This window comes from Thunnus thynnus, chromosome 12 (genome assembly GCF_963924715.1).
Source record: "Thunnus thynnus chromosome 12, fThuThy2.1, whole genome shotgun sequence".
Lineage (NCBI taxonomy): Eukaryota > Metazoa > Chordata > Actinopteri > Scombriformes > Scombridae > Thunnus > Thunnus thynnus.
In genome coordinates, this window is record NC_089528.1 from 12,224,793 (window position 1) to 12,244,348 (window position 19,556).

Below are 19,556 nucleotides of genomic sequence, written 5' to 3' on the forward strand. Positions count from 1 at the left end.
CTCAGAGGAATATGTGGTGCAGGCAGCCAAACTTTGATAAGGCTACACACACACACACACACACACAGCAGAGGACCTAGTGATTTACTGATGACAGATAACAATAAATAAAAAAGCTTATTGATGTTGCAGTTTGAAGGTGTATTTTACTTATTTCATCATGGTGGCTTCACCTGTCTGCATTTTACACATACTGTTGCATTTGTGCTGCAACTAAGGACCATTTTCATTATTGATTAAAATGACAATTATTTTCTTGATTTGTACATTTTTTTGTTATCTATCTAAAGTAATAATAATGATAAGAAGCAAATGTTCATGTTTGAGAGGCTGGAACCAGAGACTGGTTGGCTTTTGGCTTCAAAAAATGACTTAAATAACTGACATTATAAAAACATTAAATAAACTAAATGTCTACACGGGCTAAATTTGATGTTAAATTAACTAAATTTCTGTCGATCGACTAATCGGCTCATAGTTTCAGCTATATTTCTTGTTTATTCTGTCCAGTGCATAACTGATCCTTTCTCTCCATATATCATCATATATATCCATATAAATCATCTAATACAGTTAATCCAAATATTAAAGGTTAGAAGTCAGACTGAATGTTAACTCTTGACCTTGGAAACAGAACTTGGATTTTGTGGGGCTGCAACTAATAATTGTTGTTCCCGTTATCAATTAATCTGTCGATTATTTTCACAATTAATTGATTAGTACTTTGGTCCATAAAATGTTAGAAAATCGTGAAAAAAATGTATCTCTGTTTCTCAAAGCCCAAGGTGCAACCTCAAATATGTTGTTTTGTCCCGACCAAAAGTCCATAAACCAGATATATAAGATATTCAGTTTACTATCATACAGAGGACTAAAGAAGCCAGAAAATATTCACATTAAGAAGCTGGAACAAGTACATTTTTGTATTTTTTTCTTAAAAAAATAACTCAAAACAATTATTTGATTATCAAAAGGGCGGGCTATTGATTTTCTGTCAATTGACTAATTGATTAATTGACTGATTGTTGCAGCTTTACTTGTATTGTATCTACTAATGGACATTACTAACAAGAAGTATTTCAGCATTTCAGTAAAATCAATGTGTGGAAAATGAACCCCCAACCAGATAATTCTCCAACAATAACTACATGAAAGTACAGTAAACATTCAGCTCACAGACTCCAGAAAATAGTTTGACAGAGGATAAACCATCTCTAATAACTTTGGTTTAGAGTTTTACTTTTACAAATCTTTCTGGCTAAATAATGATTTAGGGAAAAGTTAAGAGTAAACAGCAGCAATCTTCTTCAGTATTTTGCCTTTCTGTCATCAGTTTTGACATAAAAAATATGTTGTTCAGGAGACGTGACTGAACTCACTGAACTGATGTACTGAGAGAAACGAACATTACTAGTTGCCAAGGTGGTTGAGTGAGCCAATGCACTTATCAGATAAAACTGTAATGACTGCAACCATCTGGGACTGCATGGGGTGTTTTGGCTCAATCACATCTACAGTAAACTACTTTGAGGAGGAGAAACTTCTCATTCTGCCTTTAAAACATGAGAATGTAACATTGTTGCAGAGAGAGAAAATTAGGCAGAAATCAGATGCATATCAAGCCTCTCTCCTGTTGAAATGTCAAAAAACATGTTTCACCACAGTGCTTATTTCAAGAATTAGTCATTTGTGTCCTACACACAAACACACACACACAAACACACACAAGCAACACCTCCTACAATTAAGCGACTCACAAAACACAGCTCCCCCAAAAGCAGTCGTGAGGAGGCGAGAGAGTCATTTCCAGAGAAAAAAAGGGACGAGCTGAAACAAGAGAGGAATAAAGGAAACAAGGTCCTACACGAGTCCTGATAGCAGGGCTGATGTCACTGTTAATGGTTGACTGTGTCACACACTTGTGCAACTGTGCATGTGTGTGTGTGAGTGCAAATGTGCTTTTGTATTGTGTGTGTGAAGGTTTTATAAAAGATCCTAAAACCTACACGAACAACCAGCTTTATATTGTGAAAATACTGCATGTCCTCTTATCACAAGACAACACACACGCACACATTATTTTCACTCATGTCCATTAGCAATTATTCAATCAATTGGATTGCGTCAAAAATAGTCAGAAAATAGTGAATAATACCCGTAACAATTTCCCAGAGCTCAAAGTGAAGTCTTCAATTTTTTTTTTTGTCCAAAACCCAAAAATATTTGATGTAGAGTCATAAGTGTGAATGAATGTTTGACATTTTTACTTAATAAATGACTTGAACAATCAACTGATTATCAACCACTGTCCATGATTATTGTGTCTGATTAATTGACTAATCATTTCATCAATAGACAGGTGCTTGTAAGTGTAGCAGATTACATTTCACTAATTGAATAAAAGTATGTCAGTTATATCAGTTAAGTACAGCTCGATCGATACAGGCTTTTTTAGACCGATACCGATATCAATATTTCAGATTTTAAAAATATTTGATAACAATAGCAGTTTGCTGGCTGATTTCACACATAATGTAAACATTTTTCATAAGATTTCTTACATTTGTTCTGTTTGTTTACAGAAATAAGCAGGTTTGTGACCCAGCTGAACACTGAGTCGACATTTTACAGTTGAAAAGAAAACCTGTCAGTGAACAAACTGTTCCTAAATGACCTCATACATATCATCAACATCAAACATTTATGTGCTGCAGGTTCTTCTTATTTATCAGCCAACATAGACGCTGATGCTGATACAGAATATCTGCAGTCAGCTGATATCAGCTCACATATGGCCCAGCTGACGTGAAATATTGGCTGAACTTGAATATAAGGTCATGCTTTGAGCTGAATGATTTATGTGACAGCCTCTGCTGTGTGCGACAGAAGCCGTACTAAGTTCCCCATGAAGATAATATTAGAGTAAAATAATAATACGAACACCTTGGTTTACTTCTCTAAAGCCAATATGCAATATTATTTCATTATATAAACTCTCATGAGACTCAACAAAAGAATTTCATATTTCACCAGCAGGTCTGTGGCTCCCATTGAAGACATTATGTCCTCATGTCCTTCTATAACTACATGTTGGGGGATTTTTAAGGTGAATATTTTTAGCTTCTTTAAATTTGACTGTTTTAGGCTAAAAGCTAAATAAATTGCAATTAAATGAGTCCAAAAGAAGAACTTCATTCACAGTTAAAACCATTTCAAATGCAGCTGACAGACAGCAAACAAGTTTCCACTGGACATAAAACCAACAACAGTCTCTGAATCCTCACTGTTACTGCAGCACACAGTCGCTGACAAAAGCAGCGAAAGTCAAATCCTTTCAGAATCTGTATCAGTCTGCTGATATGAGGATCAGGATGATGTTGAGTCCCTCAACAAAAGCAGCAGCAGCAGTGACACAAACATGGTTATTTCCTCTATGAACCAAAGCTTTCTTACAAAATGCTTTCTAAACATCTACACAAACAGTGGCAGTGACTTTCCAGGTGAACACTAGCAGGTGGCAGAGCTGAAAGTTTAAATACTGTTTCAGAGGGAGCGTTAGGTTTATGTTACAGTGTGTGCAGGATGTCATGTGGAGGCATGTCTGCCTGATCCAGCTATATTTGATTTGTTCTCTATATAAACTCCCTCGAATTTGCATAAATATCCTTTTAGCTCCAAGTCTTAAAAGTTGTATTTTTGTATCTAAAAAAGAAGAAGGTATGAATTATTATTATTATTGTGCTAATAAACTGAACTACAGTAGAGAGAGAAATAAAAGAAGTTGTGTGTAACTGTGCAAGTGTGGAGGAGGATGTTTCCGAAAATGCAGAAAAACTCTGCATGTTCAGAAAAACTCCTTTAGATGAAGGGAAAAAGAAGAAGAAGAAGAAGAAGAAGAAGAAGAAGAAGAAGAAGAAGAAGAAGAAGAAGAAGAAGAAGAAGAAGAAGAGAAGAAAAATAAGAATAAATGATCCCATCGAGACAGAAAATGAGAAACCTAAGAAAAACACGGATTACCATGTTCTTTAAAAACATATTGCCAATTAAAAAGCTGAACAAACTCAACGTTTACAACAAATAACAGCAATTAATCACATTCTTGCCAGTCTGAGGTCCATTAGACTGTTATTGAACATGTGGTGCTCATCAGTAAAAGGCACATTAAGCAACTAATTAGCTGATTGTATTTCTTCATCCTCAGGGAGCTGCTGAGTGTAGAAATGAAGTCAGCATTGTTGCGAGCAGAGAGCTGCAACACTTCATCTACGCAAGCTCTGGACATGTAATAGATTAACTAACGAAGGGCAGTGATTAATAACTCTGCCAGACTGGATGGATTTTACACAACCTCAGCTAATATGTCGATAATGTTTGTTGGACAGAAAAGCAAAGTATAATACTGTATTTACCTGCTGTACATAATATAGGGCAATTAAAACATATGTCATTAATTATAGGCATTGATTATTACATGTACATATACTGTGGTATAAAACAGAAGACTCTTTTCTATCATCAGTGTCTGAGTGTTTGAACTGCAGCTGATCATTATTTTCATTATCGATTAATTTGATGATTATTTTCACAATTGATCTTTTTGTCTATAAAATGTCAGGAAATAGCTCATAATCAGATCAATAACTGAAATTTGATGCACAGTATGCAAGTATTTTTTTTCCAATAAATGTTGCAAGAGATTATTTTTTATGGGTTTTGCTTAAATATGCTGTCAATGAAAGTCAAGCCAACCCTTCCACCTGCAGGGGTCAGTAAAGGTCTGCAGGTCAGTTCTTGAGGCTAATTGTACTGAATGCACAGTGATAACATTAAAATCCATGTTCTCATCCTTAATTTTACAGAATACCTTTAATTATTCATTACTTCTTATTGAAGTTTGCTATTTGTGTGGAATTTTCTAACAAATCTTGATGATCATGAATTGAAAAATGATTCCTTTCACTGAGCTGTTATAAATCTCTTCTAAACTGTTCTCATCCTTCTCCAAACAGGTTGTTACTGTTGGGCACAAATATCATATTATATTTGTATTATTGCCTTTTTATGTGTTTGTGTGACCTCATGACCTCTGTTGTTTCCCTCACAGCAGTCACATCACCCTGTGAAATGATCAAGACGATCACCAGATGCAACATCTCAGTGTGTCAGTGTGTATCTTTACCGTCACATTCATTCATTGTTTTTAAGCCAGTAAAGAAAAATAAATGAGTTTTTATTAGAATATTTTTCAGTTGGTTTTCACTGTGAGCCTGATAGTCTGTCTCTGTCCTCTTCACTGTTTGTACTGTGGTTTGTTTTGATCATTCTTGCCCTGAGAATAAAATCAATAGAGATACTAGAAACATAAATTCACTGGAAACATAAATACATATATACCTGTATTTATATACACATTATAGTGTGAAAGTTTAAATGAACTCAATTCAGATTCTGATTCACTTGCCGGTACACTTATTGCCAAAACAAATTCATTGATAAGTTTTACCTTTTACTTTAGTTAGTTTGTGTTTTTCAATTAATGAATCATTAACTAATGTGTATTCTGACTCAATCATCCTTAAACTAATCAATATCTAAAGAGAAAGGATCCCTAATTAAGGTCTAATTGTGCACATAAATTGTGAGAAATTCTACTAGTGATTTTTCATTTCCAGATGGTTTCATATGAAGGATTTCCCAGGAGTCCCAAAGAGAGGAAACTCCAAGTTTGTCTTTCTTATACCTTATGCCTCTGATTTATCTTATCTTATGCCTTATCCCTCCTTCTAAGGGAGTCTCGATCTCCAGGTTTTACAGCTGATTCTATACATGCACACATACAGTACGGTGCTGAAGTCTGTTTTTATAGCTATAATAAAAGTTATTAATTAAAGACAAGACTTAGCCACCTTAGAACCCTTTTTTAATATAGTTTAGAACTGATACCAAATGTCCTAAAATGTGCACTTTTTCTGTCTTTGTCCAAAAACAGATGCTGTGGTTTACAATATGGCTTCAAATATGCATTCCTTATTAATTGTAGAAAAAAAACATTTAGACATTATATACAGGAATACTTGTGAACAAATTCAGTGATGTGATGTACGTCATACACCCCTGCACGCCCGCTCTGTCCATGTAAGCTTATTATGTAAACAAATGAAAACCCAGTCAGCCAGCTCCAACATGTGATGAGTTCAGGCAGCTTGCCAACATCCACACTGACAGCTTATTTATTATGTAATTTAGAAGTCTCTCAGTTTGCCAACACGCGCACACACACACACACACACACACACACACACACACACACACACATCTGATGTCTGGTGCATAAACAAGGAGAAATGGAGAGACGTGTAGAGTCTAAAACAAGTCTTTATTGGTCAATATACAGAAAGCAGTGGGATGACCACTAAAGAGGGAGAAATCCCGACCATTTTGTTTACAAAAAAGAAAAAAAGAAACGGATATATAAAATAACTGTCTTGAACATTTTTACAGGGTTTGTTTTTATATGTAAAACAATCATTTTCTCTTTCAGAAGCACAATGTGACAAAGGGGGGACGAGGGGAAACAAGGCAGTTGTTTCACAATGATGACATCACAACCACAGGTGCTTAAAGGCCAAAAGAGGGAGGGAAAGGTGAACAGGAGACGTATTAGTAACACCCACTGATGCTATCCAGACATGAACGGGTGAGAGGTTTGGAGCTGATAATTCTGAGAGGGAATGTCAAAGAGATCTGAAGATACTTTTAGATCATTTGAACGATCATGAATTTACTCTGATTTTCTTTCAATTCATCTGTTGTAACGAGAAAACAAGATGGACCCATCATCAATAAAACATCCACTTCTGCTTGTCGTTGAAGTCTGCGTCTTTGTCACCTGACTTTAAAGGGGAACTCCACCAATTTTACACATGATCAGTTTACTCATTACGAGAAGTACAACTCATGATTGTTTTATGTGTAAAAGTCTTTATACAACTGATTTCATACTGAACTGTTGGAGGGAGCTTTCTCAAGTCTGAGAAAATAACCCTGATGATGTCATCAGGGTTATTTTCTTGGCTTGGACTTGAGACTTTTTTTTAACAGAAAGCCTATATGACAAACTGGACATGTAAAGTTTAAAAAGACATTAACCAGGCAGGAAGAGTCTAAGAAAAGATGCTGTTAAGTTGCATTATGGGAAGTGTAGGATCCAGTTTTCTTGGAGGCACTAAAAGTCAGGATATCTCTGCCTCTGCTGCTTCAATTTTGACCATTCTTCCTTTTTTTAATCTGTCTCTTGTAAGTTTGCCAACTTTAAATTGCTGGAGTACCCCTGTTTCTGCCTACTGTTTTTTTTTTTTGTTGTTTTTTTGTTTTTTTTTACTGGGCCCATAATTGCATAGAGGGCTCCCTTTAATATGTAGTTCAAAACAAAGACAGGAAAGACAGGATATAGATAACATGACATCTTTTTATCATTTCATCTGCTGAAAAAAGAAACATAACGGATCTAACCCTAAACAGCAACGGCTACATTCGGCCACAGTATGGATAGATATGTTAGACGACACAGATGCAAACAAACCCTTTTGGTCTCCAGCAGTATTTTAAAACCAACTTTACCCATTAGCTTAGTTGCTGACGGTTACAGTGATCAGTTTAGCATTAAAATACTGTGGAGAAACCAAAGGTGGAATATATCGAGCTGTTAATAATCCTGATTTGTTCTGTATGTAAATCAGGAAAAATGTGGAATGTTTACGATGAGAGATAAAGTGTTTCTCTAGTGTCCAGGCCTCTGAACCACAGCACTGTGATGCACGTGGAGAAACTCAGAGATGATCACACAGACTTCAAGGAAAGAAAAGTGTCAAGTTTGAGCTAAAGATGAAAAAACAGGATATACACTGAATTATACAGCTATATTAAACCGACCACACAGAGCAAAAATTATGTTAAAATATGCAAATGTTAAGTAGTTCTTGTGTATCATACATCTCACTGTTAAATTCCTCCTCTGTTAATAACTCCTGCAGATAATCTGTTTAAAAAATAAACAATACAAAAGTAATCTGAGAACATATTTAATTGCAAATATTAAATGTTGGGTGAAAAGCCCACACTATACTTGTGTTTTTGTAAGAAATGGAGTGAAATGGTGTCACCGTATTTAAGATCTGGCTAACGACTGTTGTAAAGTTGCAATTAAATTTTTAGCAGAACAACTCCGGCTGATTCTGCACATATAATGAGAAAAGACTGTGCTTGATTGATATTCATCATATATTTTGCTTCGTTGACTGTGATGTGAATAATAATGTACATGCTGTTAAGTTATGATCAACCAGATAATTGTTTTTCAGCGCTGTGGGACTCGTACAGTGATGCTGTAGTGCTGACTTTGTCCAGCAGAGGGAGATGTTTCATTAAAAATGACAACGTGGGACGATTCAAAGTGTTGTCGCCAGGAAATATTGTAAATCACTTTGTGGGATTTTCTTTTGAGTGTACCTGTAAGTGTGCATGAGGGAATGTCTGCATGTTGTATGTGTGTCTGTGTGTGTGTGTGTGTGTGTGTGTGTGTGTGTGTGTGTGTGTGTGTGTGTGTGTGTGAGAGAGAGAGAGACAGAGAGGGAGAGAGTGTAGAGAGAGAAATGAGTGTGTGTATGTGCAGATATATTTGCATTTGTGTATTTGTGTGTGATCAGTATGTTATGGAGGAACTGTCCCACTCAAGCTTCCCCTTCTGCTTCCTCTCCTTCGCCTCTTCGCTCTCCTCCTCTTCTTCCTCCTCGTCCTCTTCGTCACTGTTATCTGACTCGGTATTTATCATTCCTCCCACCTGTTCTTCATCCTCTTCTTCTTCCTCCTCCTCCTCACGCTCCTCTTCTTTTACCTCTTCATCGAGCGCCTGAGCTCCTCTTACATTCTAGAAAAAAAGTGTGATTTAGTGAAGAGCCCAAATCCAGTTTACATATGTAAAACAAACACAAGTGATCTCTTTTTGTGAGATATATCAAGAGGAATCAGTAGCCAGCTCATCAACATTCAATCACATCGGCTATTTTAAACATACTGGAGGAATAAAATGCCCGAAAATATCCTTAAATCCTCAGCTCAATTACCTCCATGGGGTTGACAGTAATGGTGAGTGCAGAGTTGTCCCAATCCACCTCAGGGTCTTTGACTCCATCCTCATCCTCTCTGGACCCCTCCTGATGTGTGGCGTGGATTCTGTAGACGCCGATCACCACAATCACCACCAGGGCGGCAATACAAACCACGATAACTACTGTGGCCGCGGGAGGTGCTGGTCCTGGAGGAGAGGCAAAAGATTATATAATATAATATATTTTGCATCTTATTTTGCTGTATGGAGCACTGTCTGCCTTTTTAAATTTCATTGCTGAGATCTGAAGATGCAGCAACTCTGTTAGAGCAATCTGTGATCAGGCAGGTTGCAAATAAATTCCCAGTTTCCCCAAAAAATACAAATGTCCATTATAATTATCCGTTGCACTGTAAAAGTGCATCCGAGCTCAGCTAAAGTAAGTACGATAGGTCAAAGTTGAGCCTGCGGGAAGGAAATCTAACTTGTTTACATGTGCAACAAAACATATATATTATTCTATGATATATGGTTCTGGGAATAAAAACCTTTGTAGACAGCTGGTGTAGAATCAGTAAGTACATGATCAACTATTTACATAATTATAGTCGTTATGAAAAAATATTCCAGTCTCTACAACGTTGAATTTTCACCTCATAATACCTTTAGCTTACCTGACATGTGTGAGTTGAGAGTGTGTATCATGAGTGGGTGGTGGACGGGTCTCATGTACTGTGGTTGAGCTGCCATATGGTTGACATGCTCCACAGGTGCTGAGTGGTGAAGAAGACTGACCTGCAGAGGCAGGACAAAGAAGAGCAGTATCCTCAGAAAAGAGGCTGTAAAACTTGTGTGAGAACAGAGAGACGATGCAAGCCAATCTGGTGCGACAGGTGAAGACAGACAAAATACACTAACTGAGCATTTGGAGGATTGATAATTATTCATGAAAAGACAAAAAGATAAAAGTAAGTGCAGAAGAGCAGCAAGACAAAGATGGATGACAGATGAAAGGAAGAAGATTAAACAGCGCTGGACAGAGAAAGAAAGTAAAAAGTTGAAATATGATGCAAGATAGACATCAAACTGACCTCCAGGTTGAACTCGTTGCTGGTGTAACGTCCGTTGAGTTCAGAGCAGGTGAGTCTGAACTTTCTCTCGCTCAGAGCCGCAGGTCGCCCGTTCCTGTAGCGCACCTGCCTAAGTGCCTGCTCATAGTGGGCCATGGAGTCCACACCTTACACACACAGGAAAATCAGTGTTACGCTACAGTCTGAAACCTGTCATGTAGAAGACCTGCATGTCAGCCGATATAATAAATATAACTGTAATATGTTATGACAGGACTGATTTTATTTACAGCTGCGTTACAGTGGATAGAGGGAATGTTAATCTCCTTAAATCTCATGACTACTGTTTAAAGGGGAATCTATTTTTAAAAGCGGATCTTCCTCAAAGTAAGAGGTGTGTATGTCCTACCATATATTGATATGCCAGAGGTAGAGTTGGTAGCATCCAGATGTTTTCCCAACAAAGCACTGTGATGAATCTCCAGACTCTCTCTCTCAGGATTCAGTTCCTCCCCAATCACCAGGACATCACAGTAGTCCAGGTTATGCATCACCTCCATCACGCCTGGCCTGCGGGCTGTATGCACGAAATCCCACAAATATTTCTCATGTGTGCAAATAGTTCTACCTCAAAAAGAATTAAAAATATATATTTACTGTCATAACACAACAACATCCTAGCAGCACAGGCAGCCTGTCCACTCACATCCACCGAAGCTGTCTCCCTTCATTACTGTGCTGGTGATGTGAAGTTCTTTGAAGGGTGCCACACCCAGTGGGCCCCGCAGGTCGCTGGCAGGCCTGACGAGTCGATTAGATCCTGTAATGGTGATTCTCGGTTCACTAGGCGGCAGGACCATAACTACTGCCTTGATGTCCGGGATGGAGAGACACGTGTCCTCCCCGAAACACCTGACACACAGGAGAGGAGGGGACACATGACGCAACAGCACCTGTGTTACTGCTTCACTGCTTATTTGATTTATCTGTAGTTGTGTCATGTTTGCATGTCTGTGGATCTGTGGTCTTTTTTGTCACAAATAATGATCATAAAAGCCAAATAACATAATTCACGATGGTGAGAAATTTTAATGTTCAGGATGGAGGAATACTGTTGTAGCCACAAATCACAGGAACAAGGAATGAGGACAGGAAACTATGAGTGTGTTGAGTTGCAACTGAGGTGCATGACTTTGGTTTTCCAATCATGTTACAACAACAAATATTAATCAACCCGTTCTGAGGTTTGTCTGAAAGTCGGAAAAGGCTGGGTTTTTTTTTTTGTTTACCCCTAAGCAATTCCTCCATACATAAATATATACACACATGCACACTAAATTAAATTATTCAGAGTAGTTACATTTGATCCTGTATTCTGGACAACATGAATATTTCTAAATTTTTACTGAAGCTAAAAATCACATGACAGAGATTCCTAACTGGGTGTAACAACATTAGCTCCATGTTATTCGAGTAGATTAGACAGCTTTATTTATATGTGCAGGATAACCACTAATCTCAATATTATTATTTTCTACTTTTGCCCCAAAAAGTGATGTATTTGTTTTCAGCTCTGAACCAAAAATTTTACATAATGCACCCTGAATTGTATTTGCTTTGCTATATACACCTTTTTTGTCTGTAAATTGTATCTAACAGCAACAAAATATTACATGTTAGATTCCCCATCATAGGAGACTAGCAATAACAATGGAAAACAGCAAAATAAATCAGACTGGTTACACTGTTAAGTGTGAAAAAAATAAAATGTTGCAATAAAGTGAAGCATCACTTTAAAGTCTGAGGTGAGTACCCTTTGGAAAATAAGCATAATATGCAAAAATTATGTTTGCTTTTAAGGTTTAGGATGAACCCAGGTTTGTTTGAAATGCTAAATCTATTGACCCTGTGAATACTCAAGTGGCAATTATCACTGAACTACTCTTTCTGCTCGTCAACACCTATAACACAAAGACAATAAACACAGCTATAAAACAACACAACTTGCTGCTTAAGAAAAGTATTAACAATGTGTAATGGGACTACATATTATTGTGTTTTCCTCAGTAACAGATTCAACATATCTGCTGACCGTAAAGCTGGATATCTGTCTTTATCTCGAGAGGGGCTGTGAAGGGCTGTCCAGCCTCTATTGCTGCTCCTCCAGCTTGCTTCACTTTATTGACCAGCACACGTCCAGGCTGATTTAACCTATCTGTGTTTGCTGCTCAACAAACAAACAGGCTCTACACGACTGTAGAGACGGGAGCAGACACATACGAGTACATACGCTGCGAGACACATGAACAAGCGCTCACACAAACACATATGCAGCACACACCTAAACACACGCTTACTGTACACATGTGGGCACACAAGTTGTGTGAAGACTAACAAATACTTGAAGAGTGAGGAAAGCAAAGAAGACACACACACACACACACTTCAGCACACACAGATTCTACCAAGCATGCTACATTCAATGTTCCTCAGTTTAGTGATTTGAGAAGGACCAGGTCAGCCATGAGACCTGTAGGGGAAATCCAGATCACGACTGTGCAAACGCTATTAGAAAATCCAGCTACCAGTTAGTTTTAAATTAGCAATATACTACATCCGTTTTTAGCTAGAATATAAATCTATATTACAACCAACAGTCAATAACAGTTACTGTTGCGTAACAAGATACAAGAGTTTTCGAATATAATGGCTCCAAGAGACAAGGAGAAGTATTTTCTCTGCTAATGTGTTGTTAAATGAACTGTAGGTATCAGTTTACAGGATATATATATACATGGCTGCACTGTTACAGTTATATCATTTGGTTCATATTATGCAATGAGAGGGAAATAAATCCAATTATGTCACTGGAAACAAGTTATTGAGACAATGTAACGGATGTTAGAGAAAATGTCAGTAGATCAGCAAAAACTTAAGTATTAATCTTTTGGGTGCCATGAAAATCCACAGCAAATATCAAGAAAATCCAGCCATTTTGAAGTATGCTGTTTTGGACCAAAGTGTTTGCAGATTTCGTAGCAATGTGGTGAGCAGATGTCAAGAGGTTTTCCTCCACAGAAGTGCTGGACAGAGAGACAGACATCGATTTCCTAAGGATGTGCTGCTAGTGGGCAAAGTGGACAAAGTCAATTCAATCAAGTCAAATCAGATAAGATCAAACCCAGAGACAGACCCCTAGAAAAACAGAGACAGAGAACAAAAGTTAGAAGGAAGAGTTAGATGCAAGCACTCAAGTCTTTCTAATCACCAGGAGGCTTAATGTCCTTAATTGGCCAGCTGGTGTGTTTGTGGTTTAATAGTTTTTGCACTAATGATCCATCCTTTGCCATCTCCCTGCGAGTTTTGTGGTATAAAGACAGACACATCTGACACAGCCTCCCCTTAAATGTTTTCACCACCAGCCCTGTGAACTTCTACAGAATATTTGTTTACCAGCTGGTTTAATGCATTAGGTACGCACCATTTCACATTAGTGTCCTAAAGATAGTTATAGACTTTGCACTTTGTAAAGAGTTAAGTCACGAGAGTCATAAAGAATGAAGATGTAAATCTTAACCTGCAAGGTAACCACTAACTCTACATCAACATTCACAGTAACACAGTAACAAGCTTTCTGCAAATCATCAGTCCCTGTACCTCCCAGTGACCCACTGAACATATGAAGCAAAGGAGAGAGTGAATTATCTAATGTTAGCTAATTCTAGGTGATGTACACAGGTATCATATTGTATATTTCCACTGCACAACCCGTGTGATGAAATACCACTGAGTCAGGTAAACATACAAATAAAGCCACACGGTACACACACACACACACACACACACACACACACACACACACACACACACACACGCAATATGAAGCAGCTGATATTTTAAAGTTTAAATTGATCTGCTACTGTTTCCAGCAGTTTGGATGTAAATAAAATGATTATTGTAGTCTTTGCCATTCTGCTGTACTTTTCATCAACATGTATGAAAGAGAACCAGGTAATTAGTTGGAGAATATAATAATAATATTCACTAGAACAAACGTCATTGGTCCAACAGAACAGTAGTTGGCTGTGAACATGGACGTCTATACAAGCATCATCGAAGAAAAAGGAAATGTGTGCCAACAGAAAATCCAATTTCTTTTAAGGGGGGAAACAGAGACAGGTTTGAGATGTCCAGTGCCCAACTACTCCAACAGAGCTGCTCAGTGACTGTGGTTGAACTGGACAACTCCAACTAATAAAATGTGTAAATGTAAATATGTGTGAAGATGTCTATGTGTAGGAGTACTCACTGTACAGTGGTGGTAATGTGTAACCGTCGGAGACCAGGCGTAGGGAACTGGCGAGAGTTTATGTAGGAGACTTTGGTCATGGCTGTATTGATGCTGTCCACATCCTCTCCTTCCACCACCAGCACAGACTGTGCAGGGTTAAAATGGAACTGGAAACAAACACAGACACAAAAACCATTTATCTTGAAAGCAAACAAAGATCCTGATTCAATTCAGAGATATAATGGATAAATACACCAAGATGAATGTGCCTTTACTGCTTAATAGTTAAATACGGTAGTTATTTAATTTATTTGACTCTCTTATTCATTTTCTCCTTGATCCTCTTAATTATGTCTGTGTTTTTATTTGATTGTAATTCTCAGTCTCTGTGAAGCACTTTGGTCAACATTTCCTGTTTTCAAATGTGCTCTACAAATAAATTGACTCAACTTGACTTAGTGTGACACATGAATCCCAAACTGGACACAGTGTCTTACTTCTTCTTTGCAAAGGCAGTTAGCAGTTACTCTACTACTAACCAAAGGCTGCAAGTGTGGAGTCTGTGTGTGTGTTTGTGTGTATTGGTAAACTCATCTTCATTTTTCCACGCACCTTGATGTCCTTAGCAAGGCTTTCAAGGGAGTTAATATCAAGGCCTTCTTTGCAGGCCTGCAAACAGGAGATAACCTTCTGGGTTTCAATGCGGCCTGGTCGGATTGTCAGACCTGACAGGCTGCCATGGAAATACTGGGTGAACCTCGGGGTTGCTACTTCACCACCTGATGGGAAAGAGGGAAGAGAGAGGAGGAGAAGAGAAGAGAAGAAACACATGCAGGAGAAGTGAGATAAGAGAAGGTTAAGGGCAGGAGTGGAAAGTGAGGAGAAGAAGGGCAGAAAAGGACAATAGGATTGAAACAGATTGACAACATCATGTATTATGTATTTTTCCAAGGGAAAAACACACACAGTTTTCTGAAAATAACATCTGTGAATCTGCTTCAGAAAAAGCTTACAAGCCCCAATAGATAGCAAGCTATGAAGAATTTAGTGGTTATTTTTTCCCAAGTCTACAATGGAGGTAAGAAAAGAAGCATGTGAAACAATTCTGACTCAAGTTCTGACTAGAAATAGATGTTTTTAAATTGTCTTGACACCGAAATTGCATTTTTCTTCTCATGTACATTTGTATGTACATTAGAAATTAGGATATAAATGTTCAACTGCTCACTGTACTTGACAAATGCAAATGTTATCAAAGACAGATGACAGTGAACAATTATTACCATTCACAAAATGCTAATAATCACTCTCAGTCTGTATGGCTTCACCCACATTAAATATGTTGTGGGAGCAGGTGGCAACAACTGTGTAATATTACTGAATAAAGATAAAAACCTACATACACGAGAATAGTTGGCACTGCATGAGTATAAGCAAGTCTGCAACAAATATTGTATGATAGACTTTCAACACCTGGCACAACAGCAGTTATTTTGACACTTCCTGTCAGGTTCACACAAGGAATTTGATGCATGAGGTGACAGATGTAATGCGTGCTTGACCTGAAATGCTCTGCAACTGTCACAGCAAGTAGGAAGCACATCCTTTCATACAAAATAAATGGAACCTCTAGTGCAAGCCAACGCACTGGCACAGTCTGAGTGTTCAAGGTATCAGAGCACTGAAGTCTGTGGGGTCTGCTCCATCACAAATTCAGTCAAGGCCTGACATCTCCTTAAGGGGTTTTCTTGGTCCTGAGCGCCTGATGTTCCTATAGGGCTGGGGCAATTTCTCAAATTCTGATGAAGTGTGTCATTTCGACCAAGTCATATAGATCAAGTCCACTTTACACAAATTACTTTCAGAGTGAATTCCTGAGGTCAGCTATGGTTCATACATTTTGAGAAATTCTAGCGATGGGTGACATTTAGGTTAAGTCTACTTTATGCAACTGCTACTACTTTATATACCAGACTTTAACATACATGTGCTTATACTATATATGATATATACCATATCAGTCAATTGCAAATATGTCACTGTAGCTTAATGTGAGCTTGTGGAAAATAGCCTGGTTCTCTAAATTACACATTTACATTTAGATAAGACTCGCACTTTATACTTACACATTTAAAATTTAAATGGTATCTTATAATGCACTTTATTAACTGAAATATCTGATTTGGACAATAATCTACATACAACAATAACATTATTGGGTCATTATTTTCAAATGCCAAGTAAATTGGACAAATGTTTCACTTTTGCAAAACAAATGTTTACTGTATTGGTACACAGAACATTCATGTTTGGTAATGACATTAAAGTGACAACTTACTTACTCACCAAGACTTAAATAATTAAGTTTGTTAACTACCAACAACTGGTGATTTTATTTTTTGTGTTGAAAATGACAAATTCCACAGTAAACTACACTGACAATCAATGCAAAACATCTCTTTAGAAGTAGAAAAATCCCTACTGTGGCTTTTGTTGACTTAAAAGTTTTCCCTTTTGTCATCAAAGAGCAGACATGATTCATCTGTTGTAATATATGCTCTTGCATGCTCCTTTTTCAAAGATGTTTCCATTAGCTTCATTGTTTATGCTCTTGATCTAAACATATTTCAACCTACTGAAAAATCACAAATTCCCTACTGTCCTACTGAATATGAAAGTGTTTGATTGTTGAGTTGATGGTTTTAAACACACTTGATCTTTTTATTGTCATCTGGAAAAAAAATGGAAACAATAACAACAAAAACTCAGAAATTTTGTTGTAGATGTTACCAACTCAGCTAACACAGACTAAAGCTTCTCCTGGAACAGAACTATTCTGTATAGCGGGTCTTGGGGGGGAAAGGTAGACAGATATTTGGAACAGCAGCTACCAGCCAGCATGCAGGGCTGGAGGCTTCTACTCTCTCAGCTCTGTCAAGGTGAATCATACAGGACTGTTTACACGTATGCAGAGCTGAGAGAGAAGATCCTGTCAAAGAGACACTGAATACTGCCTTCAGCACACTGGGCAGCAAGAGAGTTTCACTGCACATTTTGCAAAAAGTGAGGTTGAATACAAACCCTTTTCAATAAGTATCTGTTTTCATATATTCTTATTATTTATAACTAGATATGTCGAGGAGAAGAAGAAAGTTAGGCTATCTACAGCACAATAATAACATGTTAATTATTAAGTAACTTTAGCACTGTTTTTGATAGATTATTAATATTTTTGTTGTCTCCACCTTCTCCTTTTAGTCAGAGCACCAGTTCAGTGTGTCATTATGTTTCTGTCCTGGAGCTGTGAGATGCAGGGAAAACTCCAGTGGGTGGAGACGAATGATACTGATGAACAATGGTGCAGTTTTAGGATGCAGCTCATGTTCTCCAAGAACCATTAGGTCCAACAACCTATGTAAACAGCAATAACCATGCAAACAACATTACAGCATCTGGTATGCTTTAAAACAGCAGTAAATAGAATCAGTTTAAACAATCCCACCTTCTGAGGAAGGCTTCCTATCTCTGTTTAATGAAGGCAGGGACAGATACTATGTGGAAGTTCATCCACACTCACTCACCAACAAGCTGAGTGGCAGTGAGAAGTTAGACGAAAATCTTTGCTCTCTTAGTGGTCTAAACAGTTCATGAGCTTCATGACACTTTTTTGATTGTTCTGTATCTGTTTGTTTTGTGTTTTTATGCAGGTCAGCTTAGCCTCAAGTCCAAGAACACACAGGTGTAACAAATTCTCTCGCTTTTTCCATCCCCATTTCACTGATGACGACTTTTCTCTGCTGCAACAGTTCAAGGTGACACCCTGAAGCATTTTTTGCAATTTTACTTTTTGAAGACTATTTTTCAGCTATACAGTAGGACATCCAGAGAATAGTAACACAATGCAAAAAAGTAGCATATTGTTGAGCTTTGTCAGTAACTGAGCACTAAATTGCTGTAGTTGCATTTTACTGTAGCACTTTAACCTCTTCCACTCCCTGAGGATGCCGCCGTCCACGGGTCATATTACTGTCTTTCAGAAGCTGTAGCGCCCTCAGTTTTAAAGCTACAGTGAAGATACTTGTATCATATGAAACTAGGGTTAGGGTTAGGGGGCTAAATAACACAGTTAGGCTAAATTTTGCTGAGGGAAAAACTGGCATGGCCATTTTCAAAGGGATCCCTTGATCTCTCACCTCAAGATATCTAAATCAATCTCCCCTTTACAGAGATGCCCACTTTATGCTAATCCCGTGCAGTTTTGGGAAAAAACCATGCAGTTTTTTACAAGCAGTATAAATGTGTTATTCTCGCCTATTCTAAAAATGGCATATTTGAATATTTCTGCATACTATGTTCCCTAAACAGTCTTAGAATTGCATAAATTTGACTGGAAAGCTGAGACTCTTGTGGATTCAATGAGCCCAATTGTATTCATGTGTGATGATGTTAGTCCCCATGGTAGCCATTTCATTGTAGTGAGACCATTTTTTGAAACTTGAACTCATTGTATAAAATGACCTATTGTGACCTCTAGGATAATCACAGCCTCATAAAACTATGCAACCACAAACTAGAGACCAATGGGGTTTCTGAGCAATTTCCAGAACAGAAGAGTTTGCCATCCAATCACTGAAAGATGCAATTCTTACAGAAATCTCCAAATGTCAAAAGTTTTTGATACCAAATGACAGCATGCATTTTTCTATGGTGTTCCTCAATGTCTTGTAGTCTTAATGTGGTATTTTGGAAGGATTTTTAATATCAACCCAAAAATTGCTGCAACAACTTATGAGACATAACTGAGCATGGGAATGGCTGTCATACTTCCATCATAATGTTCTAGGCCCTTATACACTCTAAACTTTCAAAAATTGAATAGGTGCCTAACCAAAACACAATGTTCATTACAGGTTCATTACCAGAAAAACTTGACATACAGTGCTGAATTGCATCTCAAATTAATCTTCAGGCTCCTGGCTTTCAGATGATGTATACCACTTCTATGTGGCATATACTGTTGACCTGCTATCTCCTCCCAAACATCCCCTGTTTCCCCCATAAATGGGTCTATGGCAGGGGAGCAGGAGTG

General features: G+C 37.7%; 1 protein-coding gene across 1 annotated transcript in view; it reads right to left on the reverse strand.

Moving 5' to 3' along the window:
- Positions 1–6,357: 6,357 nt before the first annotated feature.
- clstn2a (calsyntenin 2a) overlaps positions 6,358–19,556 on the reverse strand; it is a 169,168-nt gene continuing 155,969 nt past the window's right edge. The window contains exons 11-18 of the mRNA XM_067605523.1: positions 15,080–15,246; positions 14,486–14,634; positions 10,883–11,088; positions 10,586–10,753; positions 10,198–10,343; positions 9,781–9,901; positions 9,123–9,313; positions 6,358–8,926 (exon numbers count right to left, since the gene is read on the reverse strand). Of these exons, the coding sequence (XP_067461624.1) occupies positions 8,702–8,926; positions 9,123–9,313; positions 9,781–9,901; positions 10,198–10,343; positions 10,586–10,753; positions 10,883–11,088; positions 14,486–14,634; positions 15,080–15,246 (1,373 nt within the window). The 3' untranslated portion in view covers positions 6,358–8,701. The remainder of the gene's footprint in view (positions 8,927–9,122; positions 9,314–9,780; positions 9,902–10,197; positions 10,344–10,585; positions 10,754–10,882; positions 11,089–14,485; positions 14,635–15,079; positions 15,247–19,556) is intronic.